The sequence below is a fragment of the Neoarius graeffei genome, chromosome 3, assembly GCF_027579695.1.
Source record: "Neoarius graeffei isolate fNeoGra1 chromosome 3, fNeoGra1.pri, whole genome shotgun sequence".
NCBI lineage: Eukaryota > Metazoa > Chordata > Actinopteri > Siluriformes > Ariidae > Neoarius > Neoarius graeffei.
In genome coordinates this window covers 64,776,293-64,804,261 of record NC_083571.1, presented here as the reverse complement: position 1 = coordinate 64,804,261, position 27,969 = coordinate 64,776,293, and the positions used below count along the sequence as shown (strand labels likewise).

At 40.2% G+C, this 27,969-nt stretch overlaps 1 protein-coding gene and 1 long non-coding RNA gene across 2 annotated transcripts; one reads left to right on the top strand and one right to left on the bottom strand.

Annotated features, from left to right (window-relative positions):
- Positions 1 to 158: 158 nt before the first annotated feature.
- LOC132883468 (uncharacterized) lies at positions 159 to 25,896 on the bottom strand. The gene is made up of 4 exons (XR_009654329.1): positions 25,658 to 25,896; positions 7,131 to 7,213; positions 3,388 to 3,539; positions 159 to 1,394 (listed from the first exon to the last, which is right to left on the bottom strand). It is a non-coding gene; the product is annotated as an uncharacterized LOC132883468 (long non-coding RNA).
- ltb4r (leukotriene B4 receptor) lies at positions 3,914 to 17,354 on the top strand. Its single transcript, XM_060917138.1, has 4 exons — positions 3,914 to 4,099; positions 10,629 to 11,200; positions 15,107 to 15,383; positions 16,496 to 17,354. The coding sequence occupies exons 2-4, from the start codon at positions 10,692 to 10,694 to the stop codon at positions 16,868 to 16,870; spliced, it is 1,161 nt and encodes a 386-aa protein (XP_060773121.1). The 5' UTR covers positions 3,914 to 4,099; positions 10,629 to 10,691; the 3' UTR covers positions 16,871 to 17,354.
- Positions 25,897 to 27,969: the final 2,073 nt, after the last annotated feature.

Here is a 27,969-nt window from a genome sequence, read left to right as displayed (position 1 = left end):
ACGCAGTGTTTTTCTCCCATTTCACGCTGCTGGATCTGAGATTTATGAGATGATGAATCACGTCCTATGGTCATGATTCATCAAAAATATAATATTTTTGTCTCATTTGTATAACTGGGTTCTCTTTATCTACTTTTAGGACTTGTGTGAAAATCTGATGATGTTTTAGGTCATATTTATGCAGAAATATAGAAAATTCTAAAGGGTTCACAAACTTTCAAACACCACTGTAGATGAATGATGGTTCTTGATGCAGTGCCGTCTAAGGGATCGGAGATCACAGGTGTTCAGATTAGGCTCGCGTCCTTGCCCTTTACACACTGAAACTACTCCAGACTCCTTGAATCATTTCATGATATTATGCACCGTAGAGGGTGAAATATCCAAATCCCTTCCTATCTTTCTTTGAGGAACATTGTTTTTAAACATTTAAATAATTTTCTCATGCATTTGTTGACAAACTGGAGATCCTTGGCCCATCTTTGCTCCTCAAAGACTCGGCCTTTCCTGGATACTGATTTTGGCCCAAATCATGATTACAGTCACCTGTTGACATCACCTGTTTCAAATCACATCATTATTGAATTGCTTTACCTCATTACTAGCTCTAAATTGCCCTCAAAACATATCTGGTAATGAGGGGTGTGTGGCCAAAATCTTCATGTGTAGGAATGAAAAAATATAAACTAAATGATATATAAAAAGGTACAACAGCATTTTAGTTTATTAATGATTTGAGGAATTAAAACAAAGGAAAGCTAATTTTATAGTATTTATGATTTTATTTTGAGAATTTAAATTATTTAATTCATTTTGGACTTCAGACCATCAGGCTGTGAGGGACAGGTTGTTTTTAGGATTCGATCATAAAAATCTGGGCAAAAACATTCTCTCACTCGCACTAGGATTCTCAAGTCCAACTGGATGATTGAGTTTGTTCAGTGTGCTATGAATGATGTTATAAATTACATTATGAATGATGCTACAAATGTAAATAAGTGGACTCAGTGAGAAGAGTGAAATTATTGACATTATGGTGCTGAAGTACGAAGGTTTATGTGTAAAGGTTTGTTGCACATTGTAAGGTTCACTAGATGTGGGTGGAGCACAGAGGACGGCAGGACAGAGACTGAGTTCGCAAAAACTCTTATTTTCACTTTTCAGTGGAATAGCTTTCTCTCTCAGCCACACACACATTCCGGTTATCTGGTTGTGGAGAGAGCTCCTCTGCTCTCGCTCTCCCTCCTTAAATAGGGCGCGGTCACTGGGAAGGCACACACAAACACAGGTTAATTGCTCTCAGGTGTAGTGATTCTGCCACTTACCTTCCCTGACTCCGCCCTCCTGTCACAGACCGGCGCTTGACCCCGCCCCCGCTGCCACACACATTTATTCTATTACACGTGAAAATAACGGAATATTTCAGTGATTTATGGGTGATGTGTATTTCTGTAAATGTGTGTGTGTGTGTGTGTGTGTGTGTGTGTGTGTGTGTGTGTGTGTGTGTGTGTTTGTGAGCCACTAAAACCACTGTAAAAGCTGAAATGTGTTTTATAAAGAAAAATAATAAAGAAAACCAAAAACAACAAGTCCATTTTTTTGCAACTCATGTGAGTCACAACAGACGCAGGGACACTCCAATGACTGTACAACTGTCCAGGAAGTGAAATGTTTCTGCATCTTTGTGCAATATAAGGAAAGATTGAGAGAAGAGGAAGTAAACGTGTACTCTGTGTTCTTACTGGTAGGTGCATGTCAGAATTTCAAAATGCAGAAGGAAAATCCTCAGTGTCAGCAGAAAGAGAAACAGAGGAAGAAACAGTGAAAGTGTGTGAAAGAGAAAGAAATAAATATAGTGTGAGAGAAGTATCCAGCTTTTTAACAAAGGAACATAAAAGAAAGAAAGAAAGAAAGAAAGAAAGAAAGAAAGAAAGAAAGAAAGAAAGAAAGAAAGAAAGAAAGAAAGAAAGAAAGTGTGAAATAGATAGATAGATAGATAGATAGATAGATAGATAGATAGATAGATAGATAGATAGATAGATAGATAGATAGAGATAAAATGTGTATGAGGGAAGTGTGTGAAAAAGAAAGAAAGAAAGTGTGAGAGGGAAAAATGTATGAAAGAAAGAAAGAAAGAAAGTGTGAGAGGGAAAAATGTATGAAAGAAAGAAAGAAAGAAAGAAAGAAAGAAAGAAAGAAAGAAAGAAAGTGTGAGAGGGAAAAATGTATGAAAGAAAGAAAGAAAGAAAGAAAGAAAGAAAGAAAGAGTAAGTGAGTGAGAGGGAAAAATGTATGAAAGAAAGAAAGAAAGAAAGAAAGAAAGAAAGACAGGGAAACGTAAGAAAGAAAGAAAGAAAGAAAGAAAGAAAGAAAGAAAGAAAGAAAGAAAGGTGTAAGAGGGAAAAATGCATGAAAGAAAGAAAGAAAGAAAGAAAGAAAGAAAGAAAGAAAGAAAGAAAGAAAGAAAGAAAGTGTAACAGGGAAAAATGTATGAAAGAAAGAAAAAGTGTGAGAGGGAAAAATGTATGAAAGAAAGAAAGAAAGAAAGAAAGAAAGAAAGAAAGAAAGAAAGAAAGAAAGAAAGAAAGAGTAAGTGAGTGAGAGGGAAAAATGTATGAAAGAAAGAAAGAAAGAAAGAAAGAAAGAAAGAAAGAAAGAAAGAAAGAAAGAAAGACAGGGAAACGTAAGAAAGAAAGAAAGAAAGAAAGAAAGAAAGAAAGAAAGAAAGAAAGAAAGAAAGGTGTAAGAGGGAAAAATGCATGAAAGAAAGAAAGAAAGAAAGAAAGAAAGAAAGAAAGAAAGAAAGAAAGTGTAACAGGGAAAAATGTATGAAAGAAAGAAAAAGTGTGAGAGGGAAAAATGTATGAAAGAAAGAAAGAAAGAAAGAAAGAAAGAAAGAAAGAAAGGTGTAAGAGGGAAAAATGCATGAAAGAAAGAAAGAAAGAAAGAAAGAAAGAAAGAAAGAAAGAAAGAAAGAAAGAAAGAAAGTGTAACAGGGAAAAATGTATGAAAGAAAGAAAGAAAGTGTGAGAGGGAAAAATGTATGAAAGAAAGAAAGAAAGAAAGAAAGAAAGAAAGAAAGAAAGAGGGAAAAATGTATGAAATAAATAAATAAATAAAGAAAGAAAGAAAGAAAGAAAGAAAGTGTGTAAGAGGGAAAATGTATGAAAGAAAGAAAGAAAGAAAGAAAGAAAGAAAGAAGGGAAAATGTATGAAAGAAAGAAAGAAAGAAAGAAAGAAAGAAAGAAAGAAAGAAAGAAAGAAAGAAAGAAAGACAAAGTGTGTGTGAGAGAGACAGAGTGAAAGTAAGAAAGAATGAGAGAGTGTGAGAGAGACAGAATGAAATCCCAGTGCTAGTGAGCTGATCTGTGCTGTATTCTTTCACACCTGTGCCTGCAGGTGATGGAACTCGCTCACGAGCCCAGTGTGAAACATCTCTTGCACTTTACTGCTTCATTTAATCCACAAAACAATCTTCACCCCAGCAGTGTGAGGAACAGCGATGTCTTGCCGTAACGTCAGCACAGGACAGCCCCGAACTGCTCACAGGAAACAAGCAACACATTCACACTCAAACTCGTGCATCACAAATGTCTCAGTACACAGGCTTTCAGGCAGCAGTTTTCCTTTCATGGTGAAATGATCTGAATTACGTCAACAAATTGTTCCAGATTCATGAGATATTTGTGTATTGTGTTTTTTTTCTTGTTAAACTTGATAAGACAAACTAGTCATGGTTTAAAGGTTACATTTGACTTATCTACGATTAGGGCAACTTGGGGCCGTGTGTGTGGGTGTGTGTGGGGGGGGATGCATGCATGAGTGTTGGAATGACTGGATAAGGCAACACACACCAAAAAAAAAAAGAGTTCTTATTCCTTGTGTGTGTACGTGTGGTTGACTTACACCACTTCCCTGCGTCTTGTGAAAGACACTGTGTGTGAAGTCGACAGCGTAAACAGGACGACATACCAAAAAAAAAAAATCACACTGCATTAATCCACTTGATAAGAGGCACTCAGTGAGGCACGCCTGTACATAGACGCTGATTATTCAGAAGGACAGACGCTCCGTTCTCACAGGCTGCTTCCTCCTGGAGGTAAGATTTCATGATGGGTTTGAAATGTACATATGTGTGTGTGTGTGTGTGTGTGTGTGTGTGTGTGTGTGTGTGTGTGTGTGTGTGTGTGTGTGTGTTGAAATTCATTAGCCTGAGTAAACTGTCTCTTTTTACTTTTTATCAGGGTCATTTCACTTTTCTCAAGAACTTCATCCCAAACCAGATTTTTGTCTGAACTCAAGTTTGGTGATTCTTTTTTTTTTTTTACTTTTTGAGCAAAATTTCAACTCTCAGCTTTCATGATATATCCAGAAATGTACAGTGGAATTTTTCAGACTTCCAAGAAGCATTCCCATTTTTACTCTTTCTCTTCTTCATATTTCCAACTCTTTTTTACAAGTTGTTGCAAAAATAATAATGAAAAATAAATAAATAAATGTAAAAAAAAAGTCATAGCAGATGCTGAAATGCGCATTTTACTGACTAAAGTACTCCCCCCCCCCATTGCACTGTCCTCATTTTCAGTGTCACCTAAAAATGTGTCAAAACGTGCTGTCTCTAAGTCTTGGTTTCAGATTTGCACATAATGCACGTTAGCCCACTTGCTTTAAAAAAAAAAACTGTCTGTCAGTTCCTGTTTTGTCTTGCATGAACTTGTTTGTTTGATTAATTCAAACTTGTTCAGACTTCTACACAAACATACCTTTTAGGGAAAAGAGCAGGCGCGTAACTATAGCAGGTTCAGCCGGTTCAGCCGCAACTGGGCCCGTGACTGTCGGGGGGCCCGTTGCAGATTTTTTTTTTTACAAATCCATCAAATAAACGCGACATAAAATGATAATAGGTCTTTGTTGTCATTCTATTTCGCAAAAGTAACTTTGTTTCTATTGAGATTACAAGGAATTCTGGGTAGGCTGATCTGGGTAGACTGATTTCAGTATCTTTGATGTCTGCATATTTCCATTATCGTTGCGAGCGAAACAATGTCCTTCAAACACAAAAGCGGCTCCAAGAAGCGGCAGGAGCGTAGGGAAGGACAGGAAAGGGTGGCAAAACTGCCGAAATTGGACAAATTTGGATTCACCAAGAGCAGTGAGAACAGAACATCAACACCTAGCCTATCTAGCTTGCGGTTTCAGCAGAAGGCGAGGTTTCAGCGCTTTGAATGTTAGGCCTACTTCCATGCGCTAATGTCAATGCAGTATTAGCCTATTTGATTGCCCTATACTATATTAATAAAATGATTTGGAAAGTTTTCCCATATCATTGACTCAATATTGTGGAGTTTTATTTACAATAATATAAACTACTTCGGGGGCGGCACGGTGGTATAGTGGTTAGCGCTGTTGCCTCACAGCAAGAAGGTCCGGGTTCGAGCCCCATGGCCGGCGAGGGCCTTTCTGTGTGGAGTTTGCATGTTCTCCCCGTGTCCGCGTGGGTTTCCTCCGGGTGCTCCGGTTTCCCCCACAGTCCAAAGACATGCAGGTTAGGTTAACTGGTGACTCTAAATTGACCGTAGGTGTGAATGTGAGTGTGAATGGTTGTCTGTGTCTATGTGTCAGCCCTGTGATGACCTGGTGACTTGTCCAGGGTGTACCCCGCCTTTCACCCGTAGTCAGCTGGGATAGGCTCCAGCTTGCCTGCGACCCTGTAGAACAGGATAAAGCGGCTACAGATAATGAGATGAGATAAACTACTTCTGTACTTCTGGTCCTTGAGGATTGTAGGCACCCATTATGTTAAATCCTCCCTTAAGTGTCACTATGCCCACTAGGGGGCCCGTATTCCACACGTCGCACCGGGGCCCGCGGCGAGCTTCTTACGCCACTGGAAAAGAGGCAAGGGGTGGAGCTCATTTTAGGGTCAGAAATATGTAGCATGAAGCCTGAAATTTCAGCATGTTGTACGTCAAGAGTGCGACTCATATCCGGTATGTTACTCTGATTCCTTTTCATAATAATAACTTGGTGTAGCCTGTTTCATACGGTATTACGAGTGGTGAACATTAGAGCTGAAACTGTCCAGAAATGCAATAAAATTACTGAATACTGAATAGTGAACCTTATCTGACCCTGCTGATTTGTTTAAAAATCCATCACTGCCTCTTGTGGAAGCATATCAGATTGATAGAACTTTAATTTATTCGATGACAGAGCAAATCTGGAGAATTCAACATGACTGAAAGCCAATTCAGATTATTTACATACTTCAAACGTCAACTTGAATGGTTTATACAGCCCTGTGCAAAAGCCTTAGGCACCCTATTTTTTTCATACAAACTTTGTTATAGATTTCTATTTTATGACTTCTACATTATCGAGTCAGGACAAAAACATTGTAGAGTCCAAATGTTCGTTTTCCAGCACAAAATTAAATGTTACAGGAAAAAAAAGTTTGTATCTGTGTAGCATATTCCATAAGAGAGCACTTTTCAGATGAAAAAAGAAAACATAATGAAGGCTGCTGGGTTTTGGTGCAAAATGAAGAAGCGAGTGTGACAGTCAAAGTGTGCAGAAGAACTGTGGCTGGTTCTGTAAGATGCTCAGTAAAACCTACAGCTCATTTCCGCATCAAACTGCACTCACTGGACCTCAGACTACTATTTTTTTAAGCAAAGGGTCGTCTCACACCAAATATTGACTTTGTTATCTTTATTATGCTGCTTATAGTATTTTTATTGTTGAACATTTCATTTTGTTATTTTTTAAGCCATTTTTGATCTACAGCATTTCTTTACATGTGTCTAAGACTTTTGCACACTACTGTATATCGGGTTTTCTTCAACGAGCTTTACTAGGAACAGTTTTAGCCTTGTGAACAAGTTTTTTAGCCTTGTTCAAATTACACTCTCATAAGTTTGTCTAATTTGTCTGGTTTTAAGGTCCAAGAAAGGACGCACTGCCATCACGAGATAAATTGATCATTTTTGACCCTTCATGAACAAATGGCATTTCCACCACATCTAAATTATATGACTATGATTTAAAAATGGTATGATGATTTTCATAACTAGTTTTGTCAGTAGATACCTTGATACAATGATTATACATTTGTGAACAAAAGTAATTACATGTCAGAAGTGTCAAACAGCTTAAAGAACATCCACCACGATCTCGTCTTCTTCCGCTTATCCGGGGCCGGATCCATGACGATCTGAAATATAATGATGGCTTGGGTAGATACTGTTTTGACATTTAAAAAAATATTGTATTCCGACATTAAGTAGAGTATCATCTCACAAACTGTGGCAATTTGTTTAATGTATGGTTAGATCTTTTTGAATATTTTTTAAACAATGTGTCCGGTGATGGAAATGACATCATACTGTGGCAAAAATGACAATTAATGAACATGAATGTAGAAACTCTTCAATTGAAAACTGTAGAAATATATTATTATTTATCTATTTTTACTTTTATTCATATCTATTTTTACAATACACATTACTTGTACCTTATCAGCAGAGTTTGGCTCAACAGAGGGGCCAGGGTGGGCTTGGCCCATCCAATCACCAGGCTGTGACCTTGGCCCAACCAATCTCCCTGGCCCACCCTGTTACAGAGAGCTGGAGCATTGATGTCATTTCTGCCATAGCATGAAGTGTGATACAAATGACACCAGTGGAAATGACATTTCTACAGTATTTTGTGAAAAACTGTGAGGTATCTTGAGGTATTAGGTATGATTTGATAGCTAGCATACAGTGGTGCTTGAAAGTTTGTGAACCCTTTAGAGTTTTCTATATTTTTGCATAAATATGACCTAAAACATCATCAGATTTTCACACAAGTCCTAAAAGTAGATAAAGAGAACCCAGTTAAACAAATGATACAAAAATATTATACTTGGTCATTTATTTATTGAGGAAAATGATCCAATATTACATATCTGTGAGTGGCAAAAGTATGTGAACCTCTAGGATTAACAGTTAATTTGAAAATGAAATTAGAGTCAGGTGTTTTCAAATCAATGGGATGACAATCAGGTGTGAGTGGGCACCTTGTTTTATTGAAAGAACAGGGATCTATCAAAGTCTGATCTTCACAACACATGGTTGTGGAAGTGTATCATGGCACGAACAAAGGAGATTCCTGAGGACCTCAGAAAAAGCATTGTTGATGCTCATCAGGCTGGAAAAGGTTACAAAACCATCTCGAAAGAGTTTGGACTCCACCAATACACAGTCAGACAGATTGTGTACAAATGGAGGAAATTCAAGACCATTGTTACCCTCCCCAAGAGTGGTTGACCAACAAAGATCACTCCAAGACCAAGGCATGTAATAGTCGGCAAGGTCACAAAGGACCACAGGGTAACTTGTAAGCAACTGAAGGCCTCTCTCACATTGGTTAATGTTAATGTTCCTGAGTCCACCATCAGGAGAACACTGAACAACAATGGTGTGCATGGCAGGGTTATAAGGAGAAAGCCACCGCTCTCCAAAAGTAACATTGCTGCTCGTCTGCAGTTTGCTAAAGATCACGTGGACAAGCCAGAAGTCTATTAGAAAAATGTTTTGTGGACAGATGAGACCAAAATAGAACTTTTTGGTTTAAATGAGAAGCGTTATGTTTGGAGAAAGGAAAACACTGCATTCCAACATAAGAACCTTATCCCATCTGTGAAACATGGTGGTGGTAGTATCATGGTTTGGGCCTGTTTTGCTGCATCTGGGCCAGGACGGCTTGCCATCATTGATGGAACAATGAATTCTGAATTATACCAGCGAATTCTAAAGGAAAATGTCAGGACATCTGTCCATGAACTGAATCTCAAGAGAAGGTGGGTCATGCAGCAAGACAACGACCCTAAGCACACAAGTCGTTCTACCAAAGAATGGTTAAAGAAGAATAAAGTTAATGTTTTGGAATGGCCAAGTCAAAGTCCTAACCTTAATCCAATCGAAATGTTGTGGAAGGACCTGAAGCCAGCAGTTCATGTGAGGAAACCCACTAACATCCCAGAGTTGAAGCTGTTCTGTACAGAGAAATGGGCTAAAATTCATCCAAGCCGGTGTACAGGACTGATCAACAGTTACCGTAAATGTTTAGTTGCAGTTATTGCTGCACAAGGGGGTCACACCAGATACTGAAAGCAAAGGTTCACATGCTTTTGCCACTCACAGATATGTAATATTGAATCATTTTTCTCAATACATAAATGACCAAGTATAATATTTTTGTCTCATTTGTTTAACTGGGTTCTCTTTATCTACTTTTAGGACTTGTGTGAAAATCTGATATTGTTTTAGGTCATATTTATGCAGAAATATAGAAAATTCTAAAGGGTTCACAAACTTTCAAGCACCACTGTATGATACATGCAGAATACACTCATTTAACTTCAAAAATCTCCCCTCTTATAAACTTCCATGGAAGTACAGCATGTTTGGAAATGACGTACAATAAAATATTATCTGCTCGAGCAATATTTGGTTGATTTTTCATGAATAGCGATATGTCAACATGTACGTTTCCTCCAGATCACTCTTGTCACTGTTTATTTTCATAGCAACCACCTACACAATTTTCCACACACACATTTCAGTGGTAAATTACATTGCTGTAGCAGAAATGATGGTGATACTGTTTAATAGCTCCCGGTATATGATAACATCTGGCCATTTTCCTCTGAGCTCTCTTATCAACAAGGTGTTTGCTTCCACCCACAGAACTGTCGCTCACTCAGCGTTTTTTGTTTTTCGCACCATTCTGTGTAAACTCTAGAGACTGTTGTGTGTGAAAACCCCAGGAGATCAGCAGTTTCTGAAATACTCAAACCAGTCCATCTGGCTCAAACCAACACCCATACCCCAGTGAAAAGAAAGTCACACTTTGAGATCACAATTTTTCCCGTTCTGGTGTTTGAAGTGAACATTAACTGAAGCTCTTGATTTGTGTCTGCATGATTTGATGTATTGTGCTGCTGTCAAGGGATCGGCTGATTAGAGAAACGCATCAAACAGCAGGTGGATAGGTGTTCCTAATAAAGTGGCAGCTGAGTGTATGTCCATACTTGATTTGGTTGAATTGCCCTTGATTCGTTTATGCACGTCTATATTATTAAAGGTCGTTACTGTGCATATGTTTGTTCATCATTTTTCAAGTTAAATATTATATTATATTATATTATATTATATTATATTATATTATATTATATTATATTATATTATATTATATTATATTATCAGAACTTTAGCTGGGGTTCTGTCAGCTTTCAAAATGAAGATATTTATTCCCAGGTTCGATTTTTCTGGCTATGTTAATGGGAGGCTTGCTAATGGGATAAGTTAATGATTAACCTCATCTATACGTCATTAACTGAGTTTAAATGAGAATTTATTTTAATTTTCCTGAAATGCAAAGTCACACTGTGTAAAGATGGCTACTTGATTTCACAAAAAGCAAATTTCCCATCCATGAAGGATCAAATCATGAAGCATTATGTGACTGGAAAGCATTATGTAACTACGTAGTAAGCCGTTTGTTGTAATCAGTGTGTTTGATGTCAGTTTTGCATTTCTTAACAACGTTTGTGATGTCTTGTTTTTCTCAATCTTTGTCTTCAGCCAACATTGAGCAGCTGCAATCAAACAAAACCAAAACTTTCCATCTTCAACCAACCAATCCAAATGGCCAACCTAAGCATCAGCCCACTTCCTGTCTTCTCCAACCTAACCTTATCCACAGCGACTTCCTCTAAATCCCTCTCATCCTCCCATCAGACTGGGATAGCAATCCTGGTCCTTGCCTTCATCCTCGGTTTTCCTGGGAATCTCTTTGTGGTTTGGTCAGTGCTCTGCCGTGTCCGTCAGCGCTCCATTACTTGCATCTTGGTCCTGAATCTTGCTGTGGCTGATGCTCTGGTGCTCCTGAGTGCCCCATTTTTCCTGCGTCTGCTGGCTGGAGGGAGGGGCTGGGAGTTTGGCACTGGTATGTGTAAGACCGTGCACTATGTTTGCTGCATCAACATGTATGTATCTATTTATCTGATCTGCCTGATGAGCCTGGACCGCTGGCTAGCCGTCATCAGGCCCTTCCTGTCTCAGAGGCTGAGGAGAAAGAGGACACTGTACATCATTATGTTGGGGATCTGGATCATGGCCTTCATCTTGGCATTGCCCATGCCCTTCTACCGCAGGTTTGTATCTGTGATCATGATGTTTCCTAGTCTGAAAAGGGTTTTTAACTTTTCAGTTCTTCTTGGATGGTTGAGTAAGAACATACAGATCGATGTTTGTCTCATGTTATAATTTACAACACAGACTTTCTCAATACTTTCACAAGCTCAACAACAAGCTGATGTCCCAACAGCTTTGAACCAAACTCAGTTTATATGCACATTACTATAGGAGGATGATATGGGACCAAGAGCTAAACTAGGCTAAGCTATATCTGCCTATATAGCTCACTTAATTAATCTTAATGATGAACAAAATCATGGTTGTGATGGCAACATTACATTTTGACACATTTGGCTGTTGTTAATTCTGCAAATCAAGACTCCCAACTGAAACCCAACTTGTGTTTGAAAGTGAAAAATACAAGATAGCATACTAGCCAGCATGTCATTAAATACACACATCTCATCTCATTATCTCTAGCCACTTTATCCTGTTCTACAGGGTCGCAGGCAAGTTGGAGCCTATCCCAGCTGATTACGGGCGAACGGCGGGGTACACCCTGGACAAGTCGCCAGGTCATCACAGAGACACAGACAACCATTCACACTCACACCTACGGTCAATTTAGAGTCACCAGTTAACCTAACCTGCATGTCTTTGGACTGTGGGGGAAACCGGAGCACCCGGAGGAAACCCACGCAGACACGGGGAGAACATGCAAACTCCGCACAGAAAGGCCCTCGCCGGCCACAGGGCTCGAACCCGGACCTTCTTACTGTGAGGCAACAGCACTAACCACTACACCACCGTGCCGCCCACAATACACACATCTTGCATATATAATGATTCTTGAATTTTTAATAAAAATAAAAGTGCAGAGATGTTTGAGTATTCCTGAACACAGCTTTACATTTTATGATGTTCTGTGTGATTTCGTTGTCACAGATAAAAATCACAAAATCATAAAAGAATACTTGTCTGGTAGATCGGTGGTCTGAGAGCACATAATGTTACATGCACATCGGAACAGCGACAAGTACAGTGGCAAAATGCATAAAGAAAACATGCTAATGGACAGGACGCATATCTTTATGACTTCAAGCTCACTTTTAAACAGGCCCGTTTCAAGCTATTTGGGGGCCCTAGGCAAAGGGGGATCTGGGGCCCATAATTATCCCCCCCTCGACGAAAGGCCTTATGGCCGCCTACCCATTGAAGACTTAATAAATAAACATAACACATATTGTAATCATTCTTACAATTTTTACTTAATAAATGAACTCTTTACATTATTATAAATAATTATCAAACCCAATTAAACACAAGAATAGACAAAATATACACACACACACACACACACACACACACACACACATATATATATATATATATATATATATATATATATATATATATATATATATATATAAATCAAATATGAAAATAAGACAAAGTAATATAAAATGTGCAAATAACACAACACTAAATATTTACAGTATATACACAAGTAGAAATAACTTCAAATGGTGATTAAATGATTACAAATATGAATAAGAATCTTAATAAGAACCAGCACACACAGAAAAAGTGCAAAAGGTATAGAAAAACACATAAAAATTTAAGAATACACAACTAGAATCATAGGCAAAATGTCTAAAACTGCTGCTTGCGGGCTTTGGCTTCAGCAAAGGCAGCCACAATACCCTCCATGTCCAAAGACCTGCGGACATCACATTCAATTGACATCAGTGCCAGTCCGGAGAGCCTCTCTTGGCCCATGGCGGACCTCATATAGTTCTTAATAAGCTTCAGAGCTGAAAAGCTCCTCTCACTTGAGGCAACTGACACAGGAAGTGTAAGAAGTAAACGTAGTGCAATGCTTAAATTGCTGTACAAGTCTAGTAGCTTCTCACTGTATATGTAGTTAAGCATGTCAAATGGGGAGGTGGATGCATTATCTGGGAAAGTGTGGACAGCAGAATTGATCTCCAGTGCTAAGTCCTCTGCGTCAATATCCGACCAAGGTCACAAACGTAGCCTATTTATGTAAAAAAGAGCTTTCTTGTGAGCCATCCCCTGTCCTACTCCATTCATGCTCACGACACACTAGCTACTTCTGATGAAAGCCATGCAGCTCACTGAAACTAACTCTGACTATGACATTTTGATAAACACAATAAGTTAATCTGGGAGAAGTTGACAGTCTTTCACCTATTTGTGTGGCACATATTAGAATTTTTAGCCAGTCCTTGCAAATTTGTAAGCCTGTTGTGTATGACAACGTTTACATCACTGTTATAAACACTGTCTACAAGATAACTACCATTAATGTAAGCTAGCTACCAAATTTGCTTGTCGACCCGCTTGGTATTAATGAGTGTGTACATTCTCACTTATCAGTGTCTTGTTTTTTTCTGTCTTCCTCTTCCCTTTTCTTCTTTCTCTTCTGGCTCCCTGAGGGGTAATTTCGCTTCATATTTGATTTTGGGTTTTTTTTTTGCCGCGGAGCTCTGCAACCACTTGACTGGACGAAGATGGGCATTGAGGGGTGACAACAGACTGTCATTGCACTTTTCGGCCAAAGCATGTAGGGAGGCGCTGTTGTGCATTAGGGGGGCCCCCCTTGGAACTAGGGTATTTCAACAAGTGTCATTAGGCGCTGCGCTGCCGCGCTCAAAAAGTTGTCATTGCTATTGAATACATAACCAGTCGTTCGGCAGCGGGGGCCCTTCGAGGGCTGGGGCCCTAGGCAATTGCCAAGTCTGCCTACCTTGTTGCAACGGGTCTGCTTTTAAAGAAGGTACAGATCATGCTAACTGATGACACAAGCAAAACGTGTCATTAACTTTGTTGTGTCTGGTGGACTGGTAGTTTGTTGTGTCTTGTAGTTTGCTGTGTCTGGTGGTTTGATGTGTCTGGGAGTCTGGCTGTTTGTTGTTGTGTCTGGTGGACTGGTGGTTTGTTGTGTCTGGTAGTTTGTCATGTCTGGTGGTCTAGTGCTTTGTTGTGTCTGGTGTCCTGGTAGCTTGTCATGTCTGGTGGACTATTAGTTTGTCATGTCTGGTGGTCTGGTAGTTTATGTTTGGTGGTTTGGTGATTTGTCTTGTCTGGTAGTCTGGTAGATTGTAGTGCCTGGTGGTCTGATGTTTTGTCATGTCTGATGGTCTGGTGGCTTGTTGTGTCTTGTGGTCTGGTAGTTTGTCATATATTACTGACTGGTAGTTTGTCATGTCTGGTGGACTGGTGGTCTGGTTATTTGCCATGTCTGGTAGTTTGTCGAGTCCGGTGGTCTGGTAGTTTGTCGTGTCTGGTGGACTGGTAGTTTGTTGTGTCTGGTGTTTTGCCATGTCTGGTGGTTTGGTAGTTTGTCATGTCTCGCGGTCTGCTGGTTTGTTCGTGTGTGGCAGACTGGTAGTTTTTTGTGTCTGGCAAACTGTTAGTTTGTTGTGTCTGGTGGTCTGGTAGTTTTTCATGTCTGGTGGACTGTCTGGCAGTATGGTAGTTTGGTGTGTTTGGTGGTCTGGTGGTTTGTCGTGTCTTGTGGTCTGGTAGTTTGTCATTGTCTGGTGGTCTGGTAGTTTGTCATGTCTGACTGTCTGGTAGTTTGTCATGTCTGGTGGACTGGTGGTTTGTAGTGTCTGGTGACCTGGTAGTTTGTCATGTCTGGTGGTCTGAGAATGCAGCTTTCTTTGTGTTATAATCATGTTTCAATACATCTCTGATGCTTTTATCAGCTCTAATGAACCTGGGAATTTCAAAGCCTTGATCCCATGTAACTTGTGTATTAATGAGAATCTTGTGAGCTGAAGTCAAGACGATATCACAATTAAAATTTTACTTGAACTCCTATAGCACAATTGGAAACCAAAATAATAATAATAAGAATAATAAGATTAATTCTTCTCATCTTTATATCCCAACAGCAACCTCCAGCCCTACCTGAAGAAGAACATTTCCATTTATCTCTGTATTCCCTACCACTGGAACAGTGTGAACCATGAGCTCTTCCAGTATGTGATGGAGACGTTGCTAGGTTTCCTGATCCCCTTCACCTTTATCGTGTTTTGCTACACCTCTGTCATCTGTCGCCTGCGCAGCGCCATGTTTAAAGGGCGTGTCAGGAGCAGCCTCCTCATCCTCCTCATCATCACAGCCTTCGCTGTCTTCTGGCTGCCCTATCACATCATCAACATCCTACAGGTAATGGGTAATGGAGAAGATCCAACCAATGCTAACATGGACATCAAGCTAGGAGGTCACTATCAATAAGACAGAAAACTTTGTTGGACATTTCAGATGGTCAAATCTTGGTTGTAGCCATGGTGATGTTCTGTATAGGAAGAATGCTGAAGAAATAGAAAATTTAATCATATGTGAGATTTATTTCCAAACTGGCTGATTTGTTTCTTGTGAGCTGAGGAAGTAGTTGCTCAGTGCTTAAGGTTTTGGTCGTTAACACATTTGCAATGTAATTGTTATTAGGAAAATGGGATTAAGTTGTTTTTTTAGATAATTCCGTACCTCTGTGCAGAGGTCTACAAATATTTTTTTTTATTTAGTTTAATTTTTCAACCGTAATCATAAAATCATAATACACATACGTGCATGGTTTACTTCATTTGTGCTCGTCTAAAAAAAATTTGCACATGACTTAAATAACGAGTTGGCGATTAAGTAAAAAATGGCATCTCCTTTCAGGATAAAACCATAGAAAAGGAAAGAATATTGAAAATACAGTATATCAAAGTTTGAACGCCAATCAATGATTTGCTTTTTCTGGCTAATTGTTGTCATAAAAACCTGATGCTTGGGCAGGTTTTTCTTTATTCAAGCGCACACAAGTTAAATTTATGAATGAAATTTGCTCATTTCCAGTTCTCAAATTGAAACCAAATCGCTGTTTGTCTGTCTTAAATTGGAACTCATGACTTGGAGTTGAAGTCTCATTCATTCAAAATATAAAATGTATGCGCAACATAGATCGAGTCACTTTACAAAAATACCATGAGAGACAATGGGAATATCTCAGAATTTCTTTGAAACACATCATTTCTCTCTAAAACTCTGTCTATGACAGAGACATGGTCAAGTTTGAAAGAAATCACGATTTTGTGTCTTGTGATGATGTGAAATGCAATACTGCTTCTGTTTCATGAGGTATAACCTTAGGAGTTCTTTGTCGTTTGAGTTTCCAGCCTCGTTATCTTGGCAACAAGCCAGAGAACAGCTTTGAAGAAAAATCAAGTGTCATGTTTATCTTATCAAGCTAGCTGTATTGCAGACTTGAATCTGTTTTTCTTTTTTCTATCTAGGTGATTGGTCTGCTGCAGGGCCGCTCTGGTGTTTACAATGTGGCGCTTTCCGTTCGTCCCAACGTGACGGCTTTTGCATTTCTGAGCAGCAGCGTGAACCCTATACTCTACGTTTTTGCTGGTAGTTCACACATCCGCCGCGCTGGCCTCGGCTTCATGGCCAAATTGTTCGAAGGAACCAACTCAGAGAACCACTCATCCATCTCCGGCCGACGTTCCACGAACAATACGAGCAGCTCATGCCTCTCAAGGATGTCAGTGAAACCGTCCTGGATTGGAGGCATGGCTAGAAACAAGAGCTGTGCAGAAGAGAAAGAAAAGGGGGAGGAGACTAGCTGTATGGAGGAAGTTAAGACTCTAAGAATGATACCATGATGTTCCAGAGTGAGAGTTGTTGCCTGAGAATTTTTATTCGCACATTAAGTGTGATCTGGAGCCTTGCAGGAACAAGCTGATCCTCCTGAAATTTCAAACCTCAGTTATCAAAGCTTTTGAGCATTTATTTCACGTGTTGCTTTTCATTATGCATTTTGAGGTGCTTTTTTTCTTTATTATTATTATTATTATTATTATTACGCTTTAAAAATAAGATGCTCTCTGACTCAGGACTTTGAAGCAGTGGCGGAGCCAGACAATTTTTCTAGGGGTGGCCAGACTGAGACCATTGTTCACACAGGGGTGGCACATAAACTGATATCTTCTTGTGCTTTTTCTGTGTGGCAAATTGCTATAGGTCTAGTGGTACTTCTTGGTCACTCACTCATTAATTTGGGCAGGCATGTAAGAATTACATCATGAAGACCTGCATAACAAGCTTTTTAATGTATTACTAAGCTGATTAAAAAAAACCTTAAACCAATGTGAAAATTGTGCCTTTTTAACAGGTGATAAAGCTCACACAATTAAAAAATGTGTGTGTGTGTGTGTGTGTGTGTACTTATACTCGTTCTGATTTTTTTAGAATTCCGTCCGTGATTCAGAAAGAGGAAACCCTGAGGCTTAGTACGGAGAGGAGACGAGGGGATCAGAACACTTCATCCAATGACCATTTCGTCCAATAGTTAAGACATTTCGTCCAAAGTCATTTTCATACGCACTATTAATTATTTTATATTTCAGGTATTCCTGTGTTTGCGAACAAAAGCTCCGTGAGAGCGCTGCTCTGCGCCTCAAGATTTAACATGATCCAGCCGGCTTTAAAAATTAATAACTTGGCCAACGGAGCTCACAGCAAAGCCAAATTTTACAGGCACCTTCCTCTAAGCCTCCCCCTTGGAAAGAGCAGTCTTGGGTTGGTAGGACCGTGCCTCGGCTCGGGATTCGTGAACGAAGCCCCTGTGAGAGAGCTATTTGGTGCCTAAAGATTTAACATGATCCATACTATGGCACTCATTTGCTTTACAAAAATGTGTTTTGCTTCAGTCAAATTCCATTGAGAATTCCTCCTTTTTTCGACCAAACAAATACCTGAAATATAAAATAATTGATAGTGCGTATGAAAAAGGCTTGGGACGAAATGACCTGTGCTTGTACTCGATTGTTGGTAGAAGTGTCTTATCTTCAGAAAAGCCTGACTTTTTGAAATAATATGGGTCAAAGCCACACATATCTATCTTCACTTGATTATTCAAATCGTGGTAATACTAAGAAAATGAAGCATTGCTTACAGACACGCTTTCATCCTAGTTGCTTTGTATATCCACCATCATGGCAGACGCTCATGACGCAGCACATTTTGATCATGCGGTTGCAAGTCATCTATTGAGGTTTTTCACCTGACGTCACAGGGTCACGTGACGCCCCAGTGTCTGCCATTTTGAAGGTCAAGCTACATACTAACGCTGCAGACAGAGAGGGAGAACCAGCTTGAAAAAAAAAATGTGTTACAGACACCGGATCCAGTGTAAATAGCTGCCGGAGCGTGCTCCGGCTTGCTCCCCCTCAAATTAAGCAGCGCGCTCCGGCTTGCTCCCGAAGTGCTCCGGCCGAGGTTCCGGAGCGCGCTCCGGCTTGCTCCACCTCAAATTAAGTGCTCCGGGAGCAAGCCGGAGCGTGCTGCTTAATTTGAGGGGGAGCAAGCCGGAGTGCGCTCCGGAACCTCGGCCGGAGCACTCCGGGAGCAAGACGGAGCGCGCTGCTTAATTTGAGGGGGAGCAAGCCGGAGCGCGCTGTTTAATTTGAGGGGGAGCAAGTTGCAAAAAAAGTTGCCAACAAAGCAGTGTTGGGGGTGGCTGGAGGGGTGGCCAGAGATTAATTTAGGGTGGCCTTGGCCACCACTGGCCACCCATTGGCTCCGCCCCTGCTTTGAAATAACTGGACGCTGCAGTTGTTTGCATGCTGTGAAGGAGATGCTGTTGTTGCTCAGTCACCTGGTACGTCTCAGCAAGTTTAGTTTGCTTGCAGTTAACTGTGACAGACCAAGCATTAATAGAAACCACACTTTCATTTTAATCTGAGGAAGGTGTCATGGTTTCTTGTCAGTGGCGGCTCCTGAATTTTTTTTCAGGGGGGGCAATTTTCCCCCGTTATGTCTACACGGACCATAAATGTCCACAGGACTGAAGTAAATTGACCTAGGTAGCAAGTCAATAGTCAACCAAACCCAGAAAAACACGGTGACTGGAGCCCTCAGTTTCGTCTTTGCCTCGTACAGCTAACTCGAACACTCCACAAAATTTCACGCATTGGATGAGCCGGTTTAATATGTGCCTGTTCTTGCTCACCTCACCGTTGTGGCGGTGAACTGCTAGCCTGTAGCCCTCATCCAGTTGTGTAGAGACGTTCACTCTCCCAAAAGCCAAAAATTTCAGGCAGCTGCCCATGTGAATCTTTGATGACTCATGTTTTTTTTTTTTCTCTGACAAATGATGCATGTCCGAAACTCCAGTGACCATCCAAGCAGTGTTGTCCGTGGAGCCACCTCCAGGGTGGAAAAGTAAGCAGGGGTAGCAGAAAACCACTGAGGCATCCTCGCAGCCAGCTCGCCAGGATTTGCGCTGGGACCATGTTGAAGTAAAACCTCGAGTATATGATTTCCCCCCCTTGTCGAAATTTGTTTTATGTTTAGATTTGGTCGAGGGGGGTCCAGCTTGTTTTGTTGCCAATTTAGCTCGATTTGATTGCTAACTAAATGGAACTTCTTTTAAGGACCGCACTGAATTGCTTTCCGCATCCATAGACATATAAACATAGACGCCGCATTGAGCTGGGTGGCCCCATTGCTGGGATACGTCAGAGTGTCCGCCATATTTGATGTGGCAAATCTTCCCCATAAACCAATGCAAGTAAACGGACTGAACTTCATAAAGCCCCTTTCTACAATAATATTTAACTCGATGCCTTTTATTCACCCATTAAGACACACACGTATATATTTGGGAAACAAACAGGCATCAAAACAACACATATAACTTTTAATGTAATGGTTATAAATAGTGTGCGAAATACCCTGTACACTGCAAACTAGTGACAGATATGCGATAGATAGCTCAGGTAAGCTAATCAGTCAGCATACCGTAGCAAGCTACCAAAACCTGAGGCCACAATAACCAACCTACAAGACTGAATATGATAAATGATGGAAATAGTGGAAAAACTGGAAATAGTGAATGCAAATAAAAATGTACTATTTTATTTATTGAGTCACCACACAGACCTACTCTCGTTGAATAAAGTGAGCTGAATGACCGCCAAACTGAGTTCGGCCAGGTTCTAACGTCATACCAAAACAAAATACATCACTGATTCCTTCACATTCAGAAAGGTTAAAAACATTCATCATACATTCAAAAACATTCATCATAGTGTGGCGCTGTATTATCTAATTCTCACTGCTTATAACTCTACACCTACCCGGTGGAGATGAGCTGGGAAACTGAAGACTGAAGGAACAGTAATGAAAAGTATTTTTCCAGTCTCACCTGTGAAAGGTAATCCCATGTGATCTCGTTTGGACGGTAAACCTGTTGGTACAGTTAAACGCAGCACATGAATGAGGCATCTTTATTCTCGGCTACTGTCTAGACGCTATACCAGAGACGGTTGAAGAATCTCCACTTTGCCACATCCAATATGGCGGCGAGGATGACGTATGATTCTACGCAGAATGCGGCGTCTATGTTTATATGTCTATGTCCGCATCCATCTCACCTCAGAAACTGAGAGGATCGAACGCAACTTTGCCGTGCTTCGCAGTGATGTAAGCATGTTAGGGCAAGCCCCCCCCGGAACCCATAGAGATTGCATTGAAGTGTCAGTCAGGAGAAAAAAAATATATTAACATGGGACTCTATCAGTGAACTTGTGCGATTTTCAGCGTGACTGAAATCGCCCCAAAAGGGGCGGTACTCTAGAAGCAAGACCACCCTGAGTGGACAATGATACCCAGAGACAGATTAAAATGGCCTCGAGCAGCGCTGGTGAAAGTTTGTTTTAAAAAAAGAAAAAAACCTTTTTTTTCTCGTTTTGGCAGTGCGTCGCCCAATTGCCCTTATGCACCAGCCGCCCTTGTTTCTTGTAACAGAAGCAGTGCAACACATTTCGCCACGTTGTTCCTGATTGTCATGAAATACGGTACGCAGAAGCTGCGTTTTTTTTTTTTTTTTTGGTGCATGGGACTATTGTGGAACGGCAAACATTAAATGTGTTAAAGAAGTACTCCAATTGTTTTTAGTTTAATCCTCATCCTTCATATCTGGTGTGTGTGTGTGTGTGTGTGTGTGTGTGTGTGTAAGAGAGAGAGTTTACTACACAGAAGAATTTCAACGTCTTCCTGTACCGATTAAAACAAACAAAACAGAAAACCTGTTTGCTAAAAAATATATATATCATGGAAGTCTAAGGGCACATGTCAAACTTCATGAATAATCAGTAAATTGAAATACATGACTAAGGATGTGAAATGTGTCATTACACTTAATAAAGAGCTGAGAATGTGGCAGATATGAGTAAAATGTTTAGAAAAAATTAACTGTTATTGTAGAGCTTTATCCAGCTTTGTAACAAAGGAAAAACAAACAAACAAAGTCAATTTCATGTTTTCCACACATCCACCACCACAAATTCCTCCCTCTCTAAAAGTCGTCCCGTCTCTGAAAAGTTAATTGATCCATAGTTAAAGCTTCATTTATACACACCATACATGCTGCATGTTGATTACTTGCATCAAACAACTATCCTTAGACATCCATTATAACCCGAGGATTACAATGGACCATAACCCGAGTAAATTTGGAAAAAAGTAAAACTTTTCTCAGTTTAAAGCAAAAATGGGTCGAATTTCTATAGAAAAGTCTGTCGTAATCACACGTACACTACAGATCCAGAAATAACACATTAGGATTAAAAAAAATGCTGAAGTATGACTTTAAGGAAATAAAAATATCAGTGTACTACATGGAAACAAAATCTCGTTTCTGATCTCAGTCTAAATCTGCTCGATCATTCTTTAGTTAATGAAATGATAGAAATAACAGAAATACGTTGCTGCTCAAATGTGTATGTTTTGAATGTTTGAAATGTTCCTGAACAATATTTTCCTATTAGTGACAGTGAAATGTATGAATTTCGGCATGGAAAATAAGTTGGGTGGGCTATTGTGGTTATTCCCCCTTCCCAGCAGGCTTTGCACAAGACACAGGTCATCAGATAACTTGTTGTTGGGTTTTTTTTTTTTTTTTGCATTGCTGTCGTATGTATCCAGTACTGCAGTGTTATGAATGTTGTATGTAGAACATGTATATAGCCTGTATGGAGCTGTATTTTTTACATGGATTTTTAACATTTTGAATGTTCTTTCTTTTTTCTGGCTCTTATGTCGTCGGATTTCACTGATTACATCTTTGAGTTAATTTCAGAAATCAGTGTTGTTTTTGGCAGCCATTTTTTATTTAGTTTTAGTCTTAGTCTTTTGGATGAAATGCGTAATAGTTTTAGTCACATTTTAGTCAATTCCATCCTTGATAGTTTTGGTCTAGTTTTAGCTGACGAAAACTAAAAGGGTTTTAGTCCAGTTTTAGTCATTCATTTTAGTTGAAAAAATAATTACTTTAAAACATTAAATTAAGCCAATACAGAGATAGGAAATTGTAATCGAGGTTGACAGGTTGTGCATAACATACTCTCGACATAAACGCTGTCTAGTGTGCATGCTCTCTGCATAAACGCTGTCTAGTGTGCATGCTCTCTGCGTAAACGCTGTCTAGTGTGCATGCTCTGTACATAAACGCTGTCTAGTGTGCATGCTCTCTGCATAAACGCTGTCTAGTGTGCATGCTCTCTACATAAACGCTGTCTAGTGTGCATGCTCTCTACATAAACGCTGTCTAGTGTGCATGCTCTCTACATAAACGCTGTCTAGTGTGCATGCTCTGTACATAAACGCTGTCTAGTGTGCATGCTCTCTGCATAAACGCTGTCTAGTGTGCATGCTCTCTACATAAACGCTGTCTAGTGTGCATGCTCTCTACATAAACGCTGTCTAGTGTGCATGCTCTCTACATAAACGCTGTCTAGTGTGCATGCTCTCTGCATAAACGCTGTCTAGTGTGCATGCTCTCTACATAAACGCTGTCTAGTGTGCATGCTCTCTACATAAACGCTGTCTAGTGTGCATGCTCTCTACATAAACGCTGTCTAGTGTGCATGCTCTCTACATAAACGCTGTCTAGTGTGCATGCTCTCTACATAAACGCTGTCTAGTGTGCATGCTCTCTACATAAACGCTGTCTAGTGTGCATGCTCTCTACATAAACGCTGTCTAGTGTGCATGCTCTCTACATAAACACTGTCTAGTGTGCATGCTCTCAACATAAACTCTGTCTTGTGTGCATGCTCCCTACATAAACGCTGTCTAGTGTGCATGCTCTCTACATAAACGCTGTCTAGTGTGCATGCTCTCTACATAAACGCTGTCTAGTGTGCATGCTCTCTACATAAACGCTGTCTAGTGTGCATGCTCTCTACATAAACGCTGTCTAGTGTGCATGCTCTCTACATAAACGCTGTCTAGTGTGCATGCTCTCTACATAAACGCTGTCTAGTGTGCATGCTCTCTACATAAACGCTGTCTAGTGTGCATGCTCTCTACATAAACGCTGTCTAGTGTGCATGCTCTCAACATAAACTCTGTCTTGTGTGCATGCTCTCTACATAAACGCTGTCTAGTGTGCATGCTCTCTACATAAACGCTGTCTAGTGTGCATGCTCTCTACATAAACGCTGTCTAGTGTGCATGCTCTCTACATAAACGCTGTCTAGTGTGCATGCTCTCTACATAAACGCTGTCTAGTGTGCATGCTCCCTACATAAACGCTGTCTAGTGTGCATGCTCTCTACATAAACACTGTCTATAAACGCTGTCTAGTGTGCATGCTCTCTACATAAACGCTGTCTAGTGTGCATGCTCTCTACATAAACTCTGTCTAGTGTTCATGCTCCCTACATAAACGCTGTCTAGTGTGCATGCTGTCTACATAAACTCTGTCTAGTGTGCATGCTCTCTACATAAACGCTGTCTAGTGTGCATGCTCTCTACATAAACGCTGTCTAGTGTGCATGCTCTCTACATAAACGCTGTCTAGTGTGCAAGCTCTCTACATAAACGCTGTCTAGTGTGCATGCTCTCTACATAAACGCTGTCTAGTGTGCACGCTCTCTACATAAACGCTGTCTAGTGTGCACGCTCTCTACATAAACGCTGTCTAGTGTGCATGCTCTCTACATAAACGCTGTCTAGTGTGCATGCTCTCTACATAAACGCTGTCTAGTGTGCATGCTCTCTACATAAACGCTGTCTAGTGTGCATGCTCTCTACATAAACGCTGTCTAGTGTGCATGCTCTCTACATAAACGCTGTCTAGTGTGCATGCTCCCTACATAAACGCTGTCTAGTGCGCATGCTCTCTACATAAACGCTGTCTAGTGTGCATGCTCTCTACATAAACGCTGTCTAGTCTGCATGCTGTCTACATAAACGCTGTCTAGTGCGCATGCTCTCTACATAAACGCTGTCTAGTGCGCATGCTCTCTACATAAACGCTGTCTAGTGTGCATGCTCTCTACATAAACGCTGTCTAGTGTGCATGCTCTCTACATAAACGCTGTCTAGTCTGCATGCTGTCTACATAAACGCTGTCTAGTGTGCATGCTCTCTACATAAACGCTGTCTAGTGTGCATGCTCTCTACATAAACGCTGTCTAGTGCGCATGCTCTCTACATAAACGCTGTCTAGTGTGCATGCTCTCTACATAAACGCTGTCTAGTGCGCATGCTCTCTACATAAACGCTGTCTAGTGTGCATGCTCTCTACATAAACGCTGTCTAGTGTGCATGCTCTCTACATAAACGCTGTCTAGTGTGCATGCTCTCTACATAAACGCTGTCTAGTGTGCATGCTCTCTACATAAACGCTGTCTAGTGTGCATGCTCTCTACATAAACGCTGTCTAGTGCGCATGCTCTCTACATAAACGCTGTCTAGTGTGCATGCTCTCTACATAAACGCTGTCTAGTGTGCATGCTCTCTACATAAACGCTGTCTAGTCTGCATGCTGTCTACATAAACGCTGTCTAGTGTGCATGCTCTCTACATAAACGCTGTCTAGTGCGCATGCTCTCTACATAAACGCTGTCTAGTATGCATGTTCCATTGTTCACAGACTCGTGTTTCTGCCTCTGTTTAACATGTCGCAATGTGCTGATAGAGCACAAACATGTCATGATGAACACACAACTAGAAGATGACCACGCTGTCCATTAATGTAAATACAGTATGATGGCTAAACATGCTGCTAACATTAGAGTAGCCAGGTGTGCTGCTGCTCATTTAGACATATTAAGGCACAGCAACAGGTCTGAAAAGCTAAATTTCCCCCCGTATGTTTCATAATAACTCAAATATGGGTCAATATGACAAAGCATTCAGTTGCTGTCCCACCAATAATCCCTGCAGGACAAGTTTTACTCATGACATGTTAATTGAATTTAAGTTAGCTTAACCAAGCCAACTTTAGCATGAAGCTAGCGGTCCCATTCATTTTCGCCAGGTCACGGTGTTTTGGAAAACCATAGGAAATTCATCACAGACCGATTATTGAGTGACATTAACCAAAGCTAGCAAACGTATACATGATCGGTTAAGGACTTCTTGTAACGTTAACTTACCGTCGCAGAAATAGCAGCATGGTGAGCCTTTAGATGCCTCTTGAGGTTGGCCATATTCTTGCCACGTAGTTTATAGCCGCAGCGTGTACCTCTGTCTCCCGCTTACAAGGCATTCCGTTTTATTTCTGCTGGATTATGTGTAAAGTATGTCCATAAATCATCGCGTCTTTTCCGCCCACCAAGCCCTTGTGCTGGCGTTGCCGCCGCCATGGTCCATGAACTGTGTGTGGCTGCCCCGGTGTGCACTGTGCCCGGACATGCCTGGTGGTGGGCGTGACCAAACAAGTACAGGATGCAGGTGCATTGCTGATATTTTCAGCATTTGGCAGACAGATTGCATGCACCGTTGGAGGAAACGCCATACATTTTGATAGTCATATAGCCAACCCACTAACATTTTCGTCTCGTCAACAAAAACAACAGATACGTCTCGTCATAGTTTCATGATCAAAGAGTTATGTTTAGCTCATCACTGTCTTGTTTTAGTCATGAAAAAAGGTGCGTTAACGAAATCATTTCATCATCATCGTTAACGAAAACAACACTGTCAGAAATAAAGCTGCAATCTCTAATCATCTTGTATTGATGTTTTTGGATCAATGGCCACAGATTGGCTGAAATCCTTCACATGAAATATTAGACAGTTAAATTTGACACGAATTTAAATGACATGATAAACAACGCAGAATTCACAGAGATAAACATTTCTCATAAAACTGATCTAATCAATAGTGAAAACGTGACACCTCACAGGGAGGATTTTTATCTCTGCACTTCAGCTGAGTAAGCTCTCTCATCTGAAAGCACAAATTAGTTTTTGATAAGAGCAGCTCTGAAAGTGGTTCCAGCCATAATTTAAATCATACGTTTAATTTAATGCACTTGTTCTTATGCGTCAGTGTTTTTATCGTAACAGCTCATTCACAGGGGCTTGCTTGCTGGACGCTCCATATAATTGAAGCCTAATAATAAACAGATGAAAAACAAAGAAAAATGACAAAAATAAAACACAGTTTGTCATGTATGTTCAGGTTATAACTTTTTTTTTGTTTTTATTTTTTGTATACAGTTTTTTAATGAGGCGGCACGGTGGTGTAGTGGTTAGCGCTGTCGCCTCACAGCAAGAAGGTCCTGGGTTCGAGCCCCGGGGCTGGCGAGGGCCTTTCTGTGTGGAGTTTGCATGTTGTCCGCGTGGGTTTCCTCCGGGTGCTCCGGTTTCCCCCACAGTTCAAAGACATGCAGGTTAGGTTAACTGGTGACTCTAAATTGACCGTAGGTGTGAGTGTGAATGGTTGTCTGTGTCTATGTGTCAGCCCTGTGATGAGCTGGCGACTTATCCAGGGTGTACCCCGCCTTTCGCCCATAGTCAGCTGGGATAGGCTCCAGCTTGCCTGCGACCCTGTAGAAGGATAAAGCGGCTAGAGATAATGAGATGAGTTTTTTAATGAGTTTGTAGTCTTTTTTTCAAATATGTATTTGTTTTTTTTTTTGGCTTTGTACAAAAGAAATGCAATAAACTGGGAAAAATGTGAAAAACTCAGGGAAAATAAACAAATGTAAACTTTGAAAAAAATAACTGCAACATTTTTGGGGGCAGGAACACCTACAAATGTTTAAAAAATAATAACATAAATAAATAAATAAACCTACTACAATTTCTGAAAACAACAATAAAACCCAAATACCAAAAAAAAGACCACAAAATTGGACAAATTTTGTTTGTATTTGGTTTTTTTCTCCACAAATTTGTAGCCATTATTTTCCAAGTTTGTATTTGTTTGTTTCCAAAATTTGTAAAGATTTTTACCCCCAAAATTTGTTGTCATTTCTTTCTGAGTTTATATTTGGGGTCCCCCTGTATTGCTGTTGGGTTGGGTTTTTTTTGTTTGTTTTTTCATTTGCTTTTATCCAAGTTTGTTTTCTTTTCTTTTTTTGGTGTAACTTTGTAGCAGGAGATGTTTATTTAACATTTATGGAAGGAATCTTCACTGTCAGTACTTTCTAATAGTAGTCAAGTCAAGTTTATTTGTATAGCACTTTTAACAATAAACATTGCCGCAAAGCAGCTTTACAAAATTTGAACGATTTAAACTATGAGCTAATTTTATCCCTAATCTATCTCGAATGAGCACGCCTGTGGCGATGGTGGCAAGGAAAAACTCCCTCAGACGACGTGAGGAAGAAACCTTGAGAGGAACCAGACTCAAAAGGGAACCCCTCCTCATTTGGGTGATAACAGACAACATGACTATAACATTAACAGTTTTAACATGAAGTCAGTTTCGTTGATGTTATAAACTATTCATTGATGG

What these genes read in the sequence shown, in the direction of transcription:
- ltb4r (XM_060917138.1), top strand. Translation starts at nt 10,692, where the DNA reads ATGGCCAACCTAAGCATCAGCCCACTTCCTGTCTTCTCCAACCTAACC. An exon ending in CCCATGCCCTTCTACCGCAG is followed by an intron (nt 11,201 to 15,106) that starts GTTTGTATCTGT and finishes ATATCCCAACAG; the next exon opens with CAACCTCCAGCCCTACCTGA. An exon ending in ACATCATCAACATCCTACAG is followed by an intron (nt 15,384 to 16,495) that starts GTAATGGGTAAT and finishes TTTTCTATCTAG; the next exon opens with GTGATTGGTCTGCTGCAGGG.